Below are 13,415 nucleotides of genomic sequence, written 5' to 3'. Positions count from 1 at the left end.
TAACAAAATTTAAAAGCTAGTAAAACCGAATTTACTGATAAATGTGTTAAACCGAAAATGAAGGAAATACAACACAAAGTAGACACTTTTTTTTTGTTTTTTAATATTTTTTTTAGTTATATTTAAAAATGAAAAAGATTTTGCTGAGATTTTATTACTGTTTTTGGAAGTTATTTCAAATGTGGTATATTAATTTTTTAAATTCTAGTAATCCCTTATGGATTTCAGGTATTTCGACCCTATTATTGCCAAAATCACGTTTTAATCAGATATTTTCTTCAAAAAAAATAAAGGCCTCATAAGTGATCTAGAATATTTTCGTCCAAATAAATTTTGGCATTAGTAATCACTAGGGAACGAAGGAATCGCTAGACTTAATAGCAAAATTAGTAAATATCTTATCCTAGCGCGTTGTTTTTAGGACATGCCCATTAATGCGCGAGCGCGACTCATGCAGAAGTCCATCTCTGTATAATTCAAGGATGTCAAAAAACCTTGTAACTTAAATATAATAAGTAGGAAGGGGCCTAACTAAAACCGGTCATGTTATATATTATATGCAAGCTTAAAGGGAATGGAAAAAAAGAGGAATAGAAAAAGGGGAAAGAAGGAAGAATAAAACCATCCCCCAAAAAAACTCTTATTTGATTAAAAATTATCTTTAATTCGACCCATGAAGATACACGAAAGAATACAATTCACTCTCCTTTATTTTTGTCTTATGTATATAAAACTAAAGATCTTTCTTTTATAGGATATAGTTCAAAAAACTGTCAGATGTAATTGTAATGTAAGAGATAATAGAAAAATATGTATATTAATGAACAATATGATAACTATTTGCTAAGCCTATAAAAAAATTCTCAAAATTGTCTAATTTATGTATATGATCTGTAGCATACGCTATCATTGGCGCGCAAGGTAAGGTCTGAGTGGAGCTTTAGCCGATTAAGGCCAATATAAAATAGATGGCACTCTAATATTTGGTCGGGAAAAGTTGTAAACTTTTGTGTCGGTGCAGCGTAGACGAGGTCTGCGTTGGGCGGGCTTTTTCGCCCGCCCGCCCATCTAAGTGGGTATGCGGGTTAAAATTTTTTAAAGAATGGTCGCCAGGGCGGCCTGGTTAAAGATTGCTCCATTAAATTTCAACATTTTTATACCAAATTTCCGATAATTGAGGTTGAATTTGACTTGCATGGAAGAATATAACATCAACGTGGTTAAACATCTGACTTTCCCAAAAGCAAAGAGAATTCGAATAAAGGTATTTAATTATAAATGCAATGTTTGAAATATATAACTTCCTCGTCAAATTTGAACTAACAACAGATGGGAAGATGTGATTGTTACAGAGGAGAGCACCTTACCTGATGACAAAACAAAATATTTAATTTTTAAAGTAACGAGTTTCGATATAAATTAGCAAAATTTTAGGCTAATTTTAGTTTAGTTTAAGTTTACAATTTATAAAAAAATTAATTCAAATTACTTTTCTAAAATTTATTTAATAGTTTCACTTTTTATTTAAATATCTCACTTGAGGAAGGGGATATACTTCAATCGGATAGCCTACTTTGGTGGAAACGAAAGGAAAAAGATATATCAAAGCTATCAAGATTAGCTAGAAAAATATTGGGAATTCCAGCAACCAGTGTTTCTTCTGAACGAGGAATTAGCATTGCTGGAAGTTTTTTAGGATAAAGAAGAACGTGCTTGGCCAGAAAATCTGGATTCATTATTATTTTTGCATTTATAATTAGAAATAATAAATATTAATTTTTTTATTCATATTATTTTTTACCTAAATATTTTATTAGATTAAATAAATTCCTTATCCGTAATTTAAATTAAATGTTATTTTTTTAAGCATTTAATTTAGAAATTTCCTAAATTATAAAGCTTTTTTTTATAGGGGTGTAAGCGCCGATACTGAACATTTTTTTAAAAATTAGATTTTTATAAAAAATGGATGGCGTGGGTTAAATTTTTTTTATAAATGATGGGCAGGCAGGCTTGTGGGTTAAAAACCCGCCCATTGCAGACCTCTAACGTAGACTATTGGACCAAATATAATTTGAGGATATCCTTGTTTTATTTTGCAAAGCATTCGTTTTCTTATTATAATAAAGTTTACATGCACAATTTATAATAAATAAAAAATATTGAATCATCATCATATCCTTTCGTTGCAAACTTTTATACTTTCCACGAGCATTGAATTATGCAATTTATCATGGTCATACTCATATTTTTCTTCCCTTTATCATGATTTTTTGTCAAAAATATGAGAAATAATAAGAGAAAAATTAGTCCACATAGTCAAAAATTGATATTATTTTTTTGATTGGGCCATCTTAATGTATTCCTAAATGAACACGAGAGTATTTTGATCTCATTAAATCTCTAAAGCAAGCTAGGCGCAGATAGAACAATAAATTTCTATAAAAATTTGCATTTTAACGTATAACGAAATCGGAAACTTTGATATTATATTAAAATTTCAAATATTATCCTCAAATATTTTTTTTTCCCACAGAACTTTTAATTTATGCGTGAATTTAAATATCCTATTTTTTTTTATTGGATTAAAATTTATGTAATATGCAATATTTAAGTAAGTAGTTAAAATAATAATAATATATACTATGTTATTTATATTTTAACTCATTGGTATCGTTGCGCGGAATTCGTGTTCTCTATCCGATCCCATTTTTAAAAACGGGGCGAAATCAATATTTTATCCAGAAAAATATTAAGGCAAGTCTGGCGATTTTGCTCATAGATGGTAGAGAAGTTTGGACATCTGTAAACGAAATCTCGATAACATTTTTCTGGCTAGAATATTGAGTTAGTCGTTTTTAAACAGCTGCTCAACTCGACCCTTTTAACAACACTAAACGGAATTGTTACAAAAAAAGGGCTAAATTTAGATGCGAATCTTATGAAATTCTTATAGGTTTATACAAATCTTACTACCATGCTGCTATCCGAATCGTTAAGGGATGTAAGATCATAAATTGTAAGTCAAATTGTTTAGATCGATCCTGTTGCCACTTGTAGGGATGCGGAAAAAGGGGGTGAGGATTTGTCATGTTTCTTATTTTTTGCGTGCATTATGTCATCGTACAAGGGTAAGAATTTTTTTTATGATAAACAAGGTTCTCCACCATTGACCGATCCTTTTTTTTAAAATACATTTATTAATTAATAAACCCATACGAAACTTTAAATGATGTATTTTTCGCAAAGCCCGGATATTTTTTTTTCTCTCATTAGAATGACAGAAAGGTTTAGACATCTATCAATTAAATCTCGAGGCTCCCGTAACTATTATTTTGACCGAAATCTTAATTTGAAGTTTGGCAAAATCCCATTTCGTTTTTACCACACTACTTAAATAAGCAAATTTTTAAGGGTAATTGAGTCGATTCTGCCCATTCTAAATTATGATTCGATCCAAGATATATTACGCGGGCTTCGAGATTTTGTTAACAGATGTTCCACATCTTCCTGCCCATCTGTGATCAAACATTTTTAAGGCTTGCGTCATATTTTTTGGTTAAGATATTTGGGATAACCTTTTTAACAACATTTAGTTCTGACTAGTGTTACTAAACGACTCGTTTTGAGCCGATCTTTAAATACGGCTAACTCGATATTTTAGCTAGAAAAATATCGCCTAAGCTTAGAGATTTTGCTAATAGGATGTCTAGACATTAGTGCCCATCTATAAGCAAAATCTTCAGGCTCGCGTTATATTGTATGGTTAAGATATTGGTTTAGCCGTTTAACAACATTTAGTTACGACCTTTGACTCGCAGATTCAGGTTGCTCTGCCAATCATGTCAAATTTTTGATTTAGGCGAAAGAAGGGGAACCTTACGTCTCTTAATATCAAATTAGTTTGTTTTTTTTTGCAATTTTTTAAAAATCGCATCTTGAGTAAATTTATTTGTCGATTGGTAAAAAAAATAATCGATTATGGCCCACCTCGAGGAAATCGCCGTTACAACAGCTGATTTATTTAAATTTCTATTCGTCTATTTACAATCACGCGACCTGCCAGATTTGACGCGCTATTATTTTATTAAAAACCATTTAAAAATATATCTCAACTCCCTGATGTCTAATTATCGCGTCAAATTTCCTCCCAAGAAAATGTGGTTTAAAGATTAATTATAATAAGTTTTAACATTTTTTTCTCTTTGCGAGATAACTAAAATTCCCCCTCTTCAACAATATTCAATGACGTTAAACCAACGATTCTTTTATTATGATGCATTAAAAAGTGTGCCTAAATTGAAGTCCGCTATTGAAAGACATCTACTAACAGCCAATGAGATCGAATACAGCTGATTTCAAAAGTGTGCCCAAATTGAGGTCCGCTATTGAAAGACATTTACTAACAGCCAATGAGATCGAGTACATCTGACTTCGATGTATTAATAACTGAATTGTTAGCCTAGTTTCTAAAAGGAATGAAAAAACATTTTATTAAAAATAAATTAATATTCCAAAAAATAATAAAATAGGTATCAGGTTTTTTTTAAAAAAATATCTTGCATATCCGACATTTTCCAAAAACGCGAATATCGACATCGATATATCGTTGCAACCCGCAATAATATGAATTAATATATGATAGATAGTAACTTTTCTTATTAAAAAAGATTGCGAAAATATATTTCATATTATTATGATTATAATTTAACCAAGGTATGCACAGATTTATCTATTTGTATCGCCCGATACTTTTTATCAGAGTTTCGAAAATATATTTGTTGTATTCCATATCAAATCAACTGAAGATTCAACCCCACCCCCTTCGATTTTTTTTAAAAATTTGTATGATGGTAGTATATACATTAATTAGTAAAAATATAAAATTATAATTCTCAACTCAGCCTACTTCGTGAGATATGGCCATCTTTAGAAACGCGGAAATTCCAAAATACACTATATTTAATTTTAAATATCTCAAAAAGTAATTAAGCTAAAGACACGATTTAAATTTTATTAAATAGCTCTAGAATAGTTCTTTATTATGATATAAAATTTATTTTATTGAAAAAAGTCTATTACCAAAAACCGGAAATGGCTATAAAATAAAAATTGCTCTTTTTTTCCTTTTAATTTTTTTTTACAGATAGACATTATACTTCTTAATATTTGTACAAAATCCTAGATTGGAGCGAGTACTGGGTCAATGGTTATTACACTTTGAATATAAGTAGTATGGCTTAAATCCTACCAAATATGGAATAATTTTTTTTTTTAAAGTGGACAATATAAGTGAATAATAGCAATAAAACTAAAATCCTAAAAGATCTTATTATTTTGCATTTTTTAGATGTTAAAAAACTCAAAACAACATTTACCAAATTGTATTGTATTTTAAATATAACGCAAAACACCTTAAAATAAGCAATAAAGTAACAACTATGATTATAAAAAGTGAGCTCATTAATCTCTTCAACCCAACCTAAAGATTATATTCGTCCCAAATTTCTTCTTAAATTCGAGATTTTTTGACATAGCAACTCTGTGAGTTAATGATGTGGTAAAAGCATAACTTTCCATTTCCTCCCTTAAAAGATTATAAACATTACATTGCACAAAGTCTATGCAATCCACCCCAGCCTTGCTGTTACTTAAGGAAATGCTAAATGTGTACCGGCACTTTGGAACTTAAAGAATGACCACACTTATTGTTTGATAATAATACCATTTATTATATAACATTTAAACAATGGTTGGCAGTTGACCGTACTACACTCGAAACTTTAACAAAGTCCGCCAACAAATTTGTGGAGTATTTATTTCTTCGGAACAATATTCATTTTTTAAGTCATTAAAATCGAATTTGAAGGATGGGGAATAACTAATAATATCCCATTTTGCAGAGAACTACGCTTTTGTAGTTCAAGATTACGCTCAAGGTTACATTGGACTAATAATCAGGCAACACTTCATCCATTTATGATTTATTACCGCGAAGGCGATATCATCAAACATTTAAGATACGTGATTATATCTGATTGTCTCAAACACAATACTTGTTGTTCCTTTCACTTATTTCAAATAAAATTAATTCTATTCTTGAAAGAAAGATTTTATAAGATTTCAATAATATTTTACTTTTCTGATGGAGCTGTTACCCAGTATAAAAACAAAAACACTTTGTAAACCTCTATAATGATTTTGGGATCAAGGCAGAATGGCATTTTTTGCAACTGCACATGGCAAAACTCCTTGCGATAGTTTAGGGGGAATTACTAAGAGGTTGGCGTCTAGAGCAAGCCTGCAACGTCCTCATGAAAATCATATAATAACTCCTATTGACTTATATAATTATGCGAGAATTAATTATATATTTGTTAGCAAAAGGGAAGGAAAAATGAAAGTCAAATTTTATTCTAATTCATTAGATTATTTAATTAATATGTTTATTAGAATATTAATTGGAAAGTTATAAATATTTTTACAATTATTTTCCTTCTAAAATAAAATATCTAAACTTATGTGCCAAATATGACACAATGTCTACTAGTGATCTGCCTAGGGCCTAATTTTTCTAGCACGGCCAGAAAGATTTATAAAAAAATATATCCGGCCCGATCTCAAACGAATTTTCTTTTTATTTGTTTCGTAAATTACTATACAATTAGTATAATATAGGATTTAAGCCATACTACTTATATTTAAAGCGTAATAATTTTTGGCCCAGTATTCTTCCCAATCTAGGATTTTGTACAAATATTAAGAAGTATATTATGTCAATCTGTAAAAATAAATTTAAATGAAAACAAAAGAGCAATTTTTATTTTATACCTATTTCCGGTTTTTGGTAATATACTTTTTTTTCAATAAAATAAATTTTATATCATAATAAAGAGCTATTTAATAAAATTAAAATCATGTCTTTAGCTTAATTACTTTTTGAGATATTTAAAATTAAACATAGTGTATTTTGGAATTTCCGCCTTTCTAAAGATGGCCATATCCCATGAAGTAAGGCGATTTGAAAAGTAAAATTTTACATTTTTATTAGTTAGTGTATATATATAATACCAACATGCAAATTTTTAAAAAAATCGAAGGGGGTTGGGTTGAGAATCGACTTTTTTTGGTTGAATTAATATGGAATAAATACAACATTTACAAAAATTCAAAATGGGAATTACAAATTTTATGCCAATAGTATTCGAACCCCTCTCAAAGATTAGTCGAATAACTTTTCGGTAAATGTTTTTCGCTAAACGAAAAAATAATAATCATTATCTTTGCAAAAAATATTTTTATTTTTTTAAAAAAAATGATTTTTAGCCGATATTTTTTTAAAATGACATAAATATTCCAGTGGGTAGTGTTGTTAAACGGCTCATTTTGAGCCGATTTTTAAGAACGGCTAACTCGATATTTTAGCTTGAAAAATATAGCCTAAGCCTTGAGATTTCTCTAATAGATGTCCTAACCTTGGTTCCTTCTACAAGCAAAATCCTCAGGCTTAAGTTATATTTTTCTGGGTGAAATAGTGAGTTAGCCGTTTTTAAAAATCGGCTCAAAACGAGCCGTTTAACAACACTACCAGTGGGGGAATCGTATAAAATAGTGCTTTTCATATTTCATTTTTGCTGCTCATATTTTTGAATTTATCATTGAAACAATTTTGCGAGATGTAGCCAAGATTATTCAAAAATTTGAAAAATCCGGGCCAATAGAATCCCGCGCTGAATTTTAACCCCTCATTCATGGTTAGAGCTAATTCGCTTCGCCCAATTGGCGCTAATTGTGAAAGCGGCTTTTAAGATTACTGATTCTTTTTCCCAAATTAGGGTTAGACCCCAAAACCATTTCGGGATAGGTTCTAAATCGCTAAAAATTGGGAACATTTGGATGATATTTCTTCCATTTTAGCGATTTTTTTAAAATTTTCAATTTAAATACAAGTATTTAATCCCCTGGCATCTATTAATATTAATTTCAAATTTACTTTAAAAATTTTCTAGGAGATATAAGCCATGTTCCCAATTTTTAGCTATTTTTGTTTTAGCCATTTAGAACGGGAACCGAAATCTACAGGTCTTTTCTATATATTAACCATCTAACCGAGTGAGTTTTGCTGGCAATTATCCGATAAATTTTATAAGAATGTTTGGGAAAGCCATATTAGAAGATTGGTTGTATTCATGGTGGTACCCGATTCGGCAGATTTAACAGCTGATCGATTATTAAATTGGCATTTTTAGTAAAAATGCCAATTTACATTTTTCATATACGACTCCCTAAGGCTCGTGTATAGAAGGCGTCGACGTCAGGATCCATACTATTTGCGGGGATCCCGATTAAATTGATCTCATAAGCAGATTTTAAAAAATCTATCAGCTGTTAAATTGTGCCGCGTCGCATTCTACTATGAATGCAGCCTTAGGAGTGAATGAATGAAAAATTGTTTTAGTTATATTTTGTATTTATAAATTTCAAAGAATTCTCTTTTTTGCATATTTTTTTTAAAACTTTTTCTTAATCAAAAATGGATACATTTTTTTCCATCCATCATCGAATTGACATTATCGAAACAATTTTCTTTCCCCCCTCCCACCTTGCAAGGCTTTTCAACCGGCTCAACCCAAAAGGCCGACGCTCCCTACCTTACAGCACTACCAATCGCCTATCCCAGTTAGCCCACCCGCCCAAATATTTTACGCCAGTCCGGCCCAGCTCTCTACAAACTCACAACACGGGCAAATTGACCCCTGTCATAATCACATTCAAGCCCATACGAATCAAAGTCATCATTTGCATCACCAATTCGCCACCCAGTACATTCACCACCCTGGTGCCATTCAATTTCAGCCCCATTTTATTCCGGTGGCATGTGAGTTTTCATTATCGATTCCCATTATTGGATGAAAAATTATTTATAATAAAAGAGAATTAGTTGGCTCAATTTAAAAGTTTCGCGGGTTTTTTTGAAACTTCTAATCGCCGTTCGCGGCACATTTGGTCGGTAAATAGTGCCAAAATAAAATTCTAGCCAACATGAGGCTTTCTTTCATCATCCCACATATCTAAAATTTATTATATGGAACTATTTACCCGACCCCGCTTAAGCACATTTTCCGATCAAGTCTGCTGACGGGTGCCAACTCATTCGATTTACCGTTATGATTGAAATTATAGAAATTCAAACTGAACTTGACGGATGATTACAGAGCCTTAATGATTAATTTGGAGTAAAGATGTTTTACAAAACATCAGAGTTGTTAAAGTATCTAGATACAAGTATCTAGATACTGTATCTAGATATAAAAATGTAGTATCTGTATCTGTATCAAGATAGATTTTTTAGAAAGGTATCTGTATCTGTATCTAGATATTTTTTTAGAGGTATCTGTATCTGTTTTTAGATACTTTTTAAGATACATTTTATATACCCCTTTTTTTATTATAAATAAAAATATTTGACTGTAAAATTTATTTTATTTCATATGAGCTTATGAAATAAATAAATATATTATATATTAATATTTATTAATACTATAATAAAGAATTATATATACATAAAATATTAAAACTTATATATAAAAAATATATATAAATATTCATTAATTTAAATATTATGTCCTAGTTTATCAATAAACCATACAAATTTTAATATTACAATATGGAAATGGTAAATTTTATTTTATAACTAAATTTTTAAGTTTATATATTTATTTAGATCTATATCGATGAAGAAGAGGAAGCAACAAGTTCTATTGCTTTACCATGGCCAAATTGAGCATATTTTAAAATAATATCTCAAAACAAAGAAAACAATTAATTCTCTGATGGTAAAAGGTTTCCCGTGTCTACCTAAAAATACAAAAATATCGTCAGTATGACTTCAACGTGCAATATCGTGAAGCACATAAGGGTATAGATATTATATATTTAAAATTCTAATTAAAATTTTAAGAGAAAATATCCAACCTTGTTAACAAAAATAAAAAAGGGGAAGGAAAATAAATTACTAAAGAAAATATTGGCAAGGCTCATCCTCCAATAATATTTTTGCTAAAAGACCTTTGACTTAAACTCAAGGCACTTTAGATGATTTAATTATTGCTTTTATTATAGATGGCATGCAGCCATTATAAAAGAAAACAATTGATACAAAGATTAGCTGGTGAATTATCAAAGTCATCAACTGACTGCAAGCAAATAACCTGCCAAAAAAAAAAATAATTTAATTTCAGATTTTTTTCAGTACCCTACAGCAGATATAATTTCTAAATCAACAAATTTTAAATAACTTTTTCAAAAATAAATGTAGAGATTTTAGCATTTTTAAAGAACTGATATAAAATTGTTATTTATTAAATATAACACTACAATTCCTTCAAGCGCCCCTGTGGAAAGACTATTTAGTGTTGCTAAAAATGTCTTCACAGATAAACGAGGATGCCTAAATGATCAAAATTTTGAAAATATTTTATTACTGAAATCTAATAATTATTTAATCATATATTTTCATATATTATATTAAAATTATAATTTTAGTTATATTCTGATAAATGTTATATCGCGTCAATAAATTTTTAGCTCATTTCATGAATTTTTACAATATAATATTAATTTAGGTTTATGCAAACCTATAAGAGCATAAAAAAATGTATCTATATACAGATACATTTAAAAATTGTATCTGTATCTTGATAACTTTTTAGACGCTGTATCTGTATCTGTATCTAGATAACTTTTGAGACTATGTATCTGTATCTGTATCTAGATCCAGTTAAAAAGTATCTTTTAACAACTCTGCAAAACATTGACAAAAATCATAAGAAACTGGAAAAAAACAACAAGTTTTTTTTTTTTTAAATAATCGATTATAATAATTATTGATTGATAGATTATATCTATAAAAAAAAAGTTTAAAAAAAAACAATATAAATAAATGTTGGTTTTTTTCCCACCAAAAAAACTCTCTAAATTGAGGACCTAACCTTCCACACTTTTTTAAACATAATTTTATATTTAATGATGTTTATACTTATTTACGATTACATAGTTGCTGGGCCAGGGGGCGTTAACGGTCTTCCGCCTTTCTGAGCACAAACAAATGCACGTTGATATCCAAGATCTTACTACCAAAATTTATCTAGCGTGTGTGTGTGGATTTTTTAAAAAAAGTAAAATTCCAAGTTTATATCTCATTATTTTGAATTTATGGCGCGCTTTTTTGTCATTCTGTTATTTTATTTCGAGTTAGATTCCTACACCGAATGAATAATAGAATGACAAAGTGAAGGATCTTATATAAGCATCCATCTTTATACGATATTCGTGTTAACCTACTTTTCTTTTCTTTTCCGCGAAAAAATTTTGAAGTCAGCGTGGTCCGAACTCCGAACCGACCCCTCAGTCTCGTGCGTAAATTTTTTGCCTTTGCACACTTTCGGCCCGTAAGAATATGTGGCACCAATTTCTAGCCCAGCCCGAATATCTTTATTTTAACGCGGGGTGGTCCGCGCCGACCTCTATTAGCACGCGATTTTAATGCGGGTGCTTTACCGCTATGCGAACCTTTTTTAAATGAATGATTAACAGCCACATGTCTCAAGATTTCATCTCATCCTATAATTAAAGCTCTGCTATTTAAATGTATCGCTTTATTATATTAACTATACAAAAAAAATTGAGATTCAAATATAAGTGGCTTTAATTTTGAGTTTTTCGATACTTTTAAAAAATTAAGAATGGGATTAGTTTAATATCAGTCCACGTCAAGTTATATTATCAAATATTTTTTATTGTTTAGATTTAAAAACCTATAATCAAAATGCGCACACATGACCTAATCAACCAACCTCCAATCAAAATAAATTATATTTATAACGTATTCTAATTGGATGAACGTCATTTACTATTTTATTTTTTAAAAAAAATGGTAATGATTTTCCTTGAAAAAAATATCAAAATTATCCGCTATCAAAAAAACGCTTTCTTCGCGAAGCGACATTTCGGAGAAAAAAAAATCACTAGTCATTTCTTCGCCTCTCCCTTTTTTTTTCCTCCTAAATTCGTATTTTAAAAATCAAACGTATTTTTTGTATACCCCCATATTTGTTATTTATTTTTTCAACCGGTTTTGATTTTAGAAAGATTATATCTATTTCGCGGCTACTAATCTCTGATATTTTCTTAGTGGTTCCTTTTTAGAATATTTGAAAAATAGAATCTTTTTTTGTAATAAATATTTTTATTTTTTTTTAACACCTTATTTTCATTTTTTTTTTGAAATATATGATTCGATAATTTATCAAGTCCTTTAAAGATTTTTCTCTAAATTTATCACTCCCCCAAAAAAAAAATTTTTTTTAAAAAATGATTTAAATGAAAAGGCAAAAAGATTTGAAAAATTTGTCTAAAAAGAAAAAAAAATAAAATCAAATAATTCATATAATGCATTATCACCCGGCGAATCTTATAATATTATATATATATTTAATTTTAATAAAATAATCATTTTTAAACAAAAATAACATAAAGCAATTTTTATTTTATTTTTTTATAAATGGTGTGTCAAAATAGTTATTTTTTTGTATTTGAAGTGAAATATTTATTTAATTATGATTGAATTTTTTATAAAATCGATAAATAATTTTAATTTTACCTTTAATCACTTCCTTCCACTTTCCCCCCTTTTCCCTCTTTCTTTCTCTCGATTAAATTCCCTAGTGGATATTTTTGTACAAACTTATTTTTGCAATCAGATCCATTTTATTAAATTAAAACAAAGAAAAAAATTTTTTATGTAGGTTTTTTTGGTTCAAAATTAGGTTTAAAAAAATGTTTAAATTCTTCCAACAAAAAAATAACACATATTTTTTTAAAAAAAGTCAATACAATAATTTATATTTAAAATGAAGAGAAGCATTTCATAATTTATTTATTAAAAACAATATTTAAGTTGTATTCCTTAGATAAAAAAATTCTATCCGGTGTTATTATAGTATATTTGTTTTATCAACATTATTATATTAATATTTTCTTTATAACAACAACAACACTATTAAAAGGCCATATACCATCCCCTTCCCCCATTTTGGTTTTAACCTGTATATATATATATTAATTATTTTATTTATTCTTCCTAATCAATTACTTTTTTTTTGAATCGTGGCATTACAAAAAAATTATATATATATAAAATTTACATTATAACTATTATAAATGTTAACTATTTTATATATACATATTTTAAGAAAATATTTATTGAATTATATTTGTAAAATTTACGATTATTATAAAATATATATATATATACATACTATATTTAAAAAAAAAATGATAATAATTTTGTCAACGTATTTTAGGAATTTTATTCATAAACCGACCCCCCTGTTGCCCATTTGATATTATTATTA

The 13,415-nt window shown here is 28.7% G+C and overlaps 1 protein-coding gene across 4 annotated transcripts in view; it reads left to right on the top strand.

Annotated features, from left to right (window-relative positions):
- Window positions 1-13,415, top strand: part of LOC135923247 (uncharacterized) — a 47,166-nt gene extending 33,751 nt beyond the window's left edge. For 2 of the 4 annotated variants that reach the window (XM_065457898.1, XM_065457897.1), the window contains 3 exons: window positions 8,611-8,878; window positions 11,057-11,177; window positions 11,807-13,415. In XM_065457898.1, the coding sequence (XP_065313970.1) occupies window positions 8,611-8,878; window positions 11,057-11,097 (309 nt within the window). In that variant the 3' untranslated portion in view covers window positions 11,098-11,177; window positions 11,807-13,415. The remainder of the gene's footprint in view (window positions 1-8,610; window positions 8,879-11,056; window positions 11,178-11,806) is intronic. The other 2 variants (XM_065457896.1, XM_065457899.1) reach the window with 2 other exon arrangements.

This window comes from Gordionus sp. m RMFG-2023, chromosome 2 (genome assembly GCF_954871325.1).
Source record: "Gordionus sp. m RMFG-2023 chromosome 2, tfGorSpeb1-WG-v2, whole genome shotgun sequence".
In the NCBI taxonomy this organism is placed as follows: Eukaryota; Metazoa; Nematomorpha; class Gordioida; order Chordodea; family Parachordodidae; genus Gordionus; species Gordionus sp. m RMFG-2023.
Note: the sequence above shows the minus strand (reverse complement) of the source record. Positions and strands in the feature narration are given on the sequence as shown.